This window comes from Populus euphratica, unplaced genomic scaffold (assembly GCF_000495115.2).
Source record: "Populus euphratica unplaced genomic scaffold, PopEup_1.0 scaffold303.1, whole genome shotgun sequence".
NCBI lineage: Eukaryota > Viridiplantae > Streptophyta > Magnoliopsida > Malpighiales > Salicaceae > Populus > Populus euphratica.
This window is the reverse complement of record NW_011500096.1, coordinates 163,430-168,151: the sequence shown is the minus strand read 5'-3', so window position 1 is coordinate 168,151 and position 4,722 is coordinate 163,430. Positions and strand designations below refer to the sequence as shown.

General features: G+C 35.4%; 1 protein-coding gene across 1 annotated transcript; it reads left to right on the top strand.

The window, feature by feature from the left end:
• Nucleotides 1–2,352: 2,352 nt before the first annotated feature.
• Nucleotides 2,353–4,243, top strand: LOC105109298 (sugar transport protein 10-like). Its single transcript, XM_011003953.1, has 4 exons — nucleotides 2,353–2,492; nucleotides 2,608–2,930; nucleotides 3,017–3,646; nucleotides 3,733–4,243. Exons 1-4 carry the CDS (start codon nucleotides 2,360–2,362, stop codon nucleotides 4,180–4,182), a joined length of 1,536 nt encoding a protein of 511 aa, XP_011002255.1. The 5' UTR covers nucleotides 2,353–2,359; the 3' UTR covers nucleotides 4,183–4,243.
• Nucleotides 4,244–4,722: the final 479 nt, after the last annotated feature.

Genomic DNA, 4,722 nt, shown 5'->3' with positions numbered 1-4,722 from the left:
AAAAAGGTGGTGGTTTGGAAGGATTTTAGACCATTGTATGTCTTGAAGGCCGTGTGGGTGGAACATATTTAGCACATGATGTCCAGATTTTTTGTGTCATGATCACACTTTAGAGTGGAAAACCAGAACTACATGTTTACAGTTTAATTACCACGCATACCAGTGGCTTTGTTCTGTTTATTTTGCATGCAAAACAAATGATAAGATTCTTTTTTAATTACATCCTTTTTTATTTGTTTTTTTTATAAAAATCTTTAACTAACAACAATTTTCTCTTGTAAGCTACAATTCTTGGATGCAAACTAAGCTCGATAAAGCTTTTGTGGAAATGCATGTGCAGATTAATGACCATAAAAAAAAGGTTCCACAACTCGCGAATATTGTTGTTTTCAATAATTTTTTTCTTAAATTATTATTATTTTTTAAATTTACTGACTTTTGTTTTCTAATAATTCATATAACATGTGGTTGCAAGAGAGATACAATAATAATACTTCAACCTATAGGATTCTCAATCTGGATTTGTAGTTAGAGGTATGATCATTTAATGAACTCAATAAAAATCAGTTGCATGAACTCTTTAAAACTACGGTAGAAGACTTGTTGTAGACCCTCAGTGTTTTAGCCTTTGGATGTTTACAATCGATTTTGAGCACTCAAACTTTAGAGTTTGAGGTGATTTTAGACTAGTAAGTTCAAATTTGAACGACCCATCTTGCTGCTGATTATGAATGACTCAATGCTGAGATGGTCAAACTCCACCGATTGGTAATGAACATGAGATCACAAATGAGAGATACATGTGCTCCCTCTTATTGAGATCACAAATGAGAGGTACATGTGCTCACTCTTATTGACCTCACTATCCCGGTGAAAAGTCGTCTCCTCCTCCTCCAACGCCATTTCTATTTTAGATTTATCGTATTTGAATGTACAGATGTTTAAATTTGTAATAAATATTTGATTTTTATAATAATTTATTTGATTTTAATTATTTTTCTACTTTTTCTCAATTTTTTAAAAATATTTTTAAAATACAACACAATTTCATCTGTATATTCTAGAGAGTTGAAAAATAATTACTGCAAATACCACAATTATTGATGGGGTTATTGATGAAACTAGACCGTCATTATATTCTAGAGAGATTAAAAAGAATTATTGCAAATGTCACAGCTACTGTTAACACATTGATGAAATTAAAGATGGTATTCTATCACTAACATGTTATATTTATCGATATATATACGGACGGAATAAGACGGGTAATTTTTTTTGTACTTTATCTGTCTGTAAATCTATTGGTATATTTATTATCGTGGACTCACAAATAGTTCATAAATTACTGACAAGAGTTTTTTTGATAGACTATTTCTGATAGACTATTTCTGTCTATAAATCTATCAATAACATGTATACTAATAAATTACTAGTGTAAATATCAACAAAAATTTATATGGTCCCTAATATTAAATTTGATAGTGATTGGCATCGAGTACTTCTTGAATGTCTTGCCAAGATTCCGTTCTGAACCTTTTATTGCATGTGCGACACCGACCCAAACAATATCTTGCGATACCTTTTCTTCATTTTCACCTGATTTATGTGATTTTTCTTTGTGTCTTTTCCTCAACAAATTGGTTTGGAGATAGTGTTTATGGTCTTAAAGATAATTATACCTTATTAATGATCTTTATACAAAAAAAAAAAAAACAAAAAGAGAGAAAGAAAAGGAATGAAACAATAAGAACGATGATAATTAAGACCACATCTCACTTGTATCCAGGGATGAAAAAGATAAGGATTGTGTCACCGTATATAAGAGTCAAAGACATAATATTGATATGGCACCCGTGTAAATACTTGTAATGAAACTTATTGGTATTCCTATTTTTACATTCTGAAATCCAGTAAGAAACAGGCTGTGCAAGCTGGAGTGCTCAAAAAAGTTCATCTCAAAATAAACATCCACCCTAATTACCATTCAAGTTCGATCCAAACCTCGCTACTTATTCAACATCTCTAGAGATTAAGCACAATTACAAATACAGTAATTGTTTCAGTGGCTAGAGATCTTTTTAGTTTGTAATCTGCTAGCAGTTTTGAGCTGGACAAAGACTCTATCCTACAATTAGGCTTATCACTCAACAACATGGCATGAGATGGCACAAGGAAAGCAAAAAATCAATGGAGGACAATGAGACACGGAAAAATGTCAAATTTTATCCGCCTATTTTGCTGGCATGAAAACTCTATAAAGCTAGCTTGAGCAATCAATAGTTTGTAATGCATCTGAGATAAACCATTTTTTTTGTCAATCTAGAGGGCAAAAGAAAGTACAATTTAAGATTGCATAGAGATGGCAGGAGGAGGTTTCGTTGCGCAAAGTGGGGGGAGAAACTATGAAGGTGGCGTCACAACGTTCGTTATCATCACCTGTTTGGTGGCTGCAATGGGCGGTCTCATTTTTGGTTATGACATTGGTATCTCAGGTAACAAACGGAACACCTTTTAATTATCTTGTTGTAGTGGCAAATACTGCCGGTGAATCACGTCTATGTCTTAAAAGTACTGATGATTGGATTATTTTGTTGTACAACGTTGCAGGTGGTGTGACTTCTATGGACTCGTTTCTCAAGAAATTCTTCCCATCTGTGTACAATAAAGAGAAGGAAGAACGTCGTGACAATATGTACTGCAAGTTTGATAGCCATTTGTTGCAATTGTTCACGTCTTCCCTCTACCTTGCTGCTTTGGTAGCTTCCTTCTTTTCCTCTACGGTAACTAGATTATTCGGCCGTAAAATCTCCATGTTGAGTGGAGGGTTAGTTTTCCTTGCTGGTGCCATTGTTAACGGCGCTGCAAAAAATGTAGCAATGCTTATCATCGGCCGTCTGTTGCTTGGTGTTGGTGTTGGATTTGCCAATCAGGTAACTGTTTCTCTCAGTGTTGTCTTTCTCTACTTGAAATGTTTATAACGTTGAATGTTGATATTCATTTTCTCTGATCTATGCAGTCTGTTCCAATTTATCTGTCTGAAATGGCACCAGCAAAGATTAGAGGAGCACTTAACATCGGTTTCCAAATGGCCATTACAATCGGTATCCTTGCTGCAAATCTCATTAACTACGGAACATCAAAGATCGAAGACGGATATGGCTGGAGAATTTCTTTGGCTCTGGGTGCTGTCCCCGCTGTAATGATTGTTGTTGGATCTTTTTTCCTTCCAGACACTCCCAATTCTATCCTAGAGAGAGGCTACCCCGAGAAAGCGAAGACAATGTTGCAAAAGATTCGTGGCACGGACAATGTTGGAGCAGAATTCCAAGACCTCGTGGACGCAAGTGAGGCTGCAAAGAAAGTGGAACATCCATGGAAAAACATCTTGCAGCCAAGATATAGGCCTCAACTTGTCATTTGCGCATTGATTCCATTCTTCCAGCAAATTACTGGAATCAACGTCATCATGTTTTATGCACCTGTTCTCTTTAAGACCTTGGGTTTCGGAGATGATGCTTCACTTATGTCTGCAGTCATCACCGGCATAGTCAATGTTGTCTGTACAGCTGTTTCCATCTACTCAGCTGATAGGTTTGGGAGAAGAATTTTGTTCCTTGAAGGAGGCATTCAGATGATTATTTGCCAGGTATTTAATGATAACCTTAACCAATTTGTTTACTACATTCACGTTGGATCCATGCTGATTCATTGAATATGCTTACTTGATTGCAGATACTTGTAGGAGTCATGGTAGCCATCAACTTTGGAACAAATGGTGTAGGAGAAATGTCAGGTAGCACAGCCAACTTTGTACTGTTCTTGATATGTGCTTACGTTGCAGCATTTGCCTGGTCTTGGGGTCCATTGGGATGGTTGGTGCCTAGTGAAATCTGCCCTCTTGAGATTAGATCAGCAGGGCAAGCCATCAATGTCTCAGTCAACATGTTCTTCACTTTCCTCATTGGCCAGTTCTTCCTAACCATGCTCTGCCACTTCAAGTTTGGTCTCTTCTTTTTCTTTGCTGGCTTCGTTGTTATCATGACCATCTTCATTTACTTCTTCTTGCCCGAGACAAAGAATGTCCCAATTGAAGAAATGAACACTGTCTGGAAGGCACATTGGTTCTGGCGCAAGTACATCCCTGATGATGCTGTCATTGGAGTCGAAACACATACTGCATGAAATCACTATCAGGATGAGAACATTTGTTTTGGACACGTGGGGCTATGTACATATGCTTTTTAATTACATGTTGTGCAACATTTCAAGTTCAAAAAAAATAAATAAAGATCAATGCACTCTGATTTTTTATTTGTTTGTAAGTTTTTATTCGTCTTTTGAATATCTTCTCTTTTGAATTTTCAATTTCACTTTGTTCAAAATTCAAACAACAGGAAACATCCAAACCAATTCTCATCAGTACTGGTCCATATGATTCATAAATTCCATGCTATATTCTAATTAGATCCAAACTTAGACCTCTTATAAGCTAAAATCTCAAATTTCAAACCATATATACTTATAATTTCTCTTGTTTTCTTCCACAAAGAAATACCCTCATGTTGTTAATAACTTTTTTCCTATTACAATTAATATGTAATTGTTTTTTATTATAATTTCTTTCATGTTTTTCTTTTTTTTGGTTTGTTGGGTTTTAAGCTATGCTAGATTGGTGGCTTGTGCTTTGTTGTGAGGTGGCTTTTAATTTATTTTTTTTAACAT

Coding starts and splice junctions, on each gene's coding strand:
- LOC105109298 (XM_011003953.1), top strand. CDS start 2,360: ATGGCAGGAGGAGGTTTCGTTGCGCAAAGTGGGGGGAGAAACTATGAA. Junction 2,493..2,607: donor TTATGACATTGGTATCTCAG/GTAACAAACGGA, acceptor ACAACGTTGCAG/GTGGTGTGACTTCTATGGAC. Junction 2,931..3,016: donor GTGTTGGATTTGCCAATCAG/GTAACTGTTTCT, acceptor TGATCTATGCAG/TCTGTTCCAATTTATCTGTC.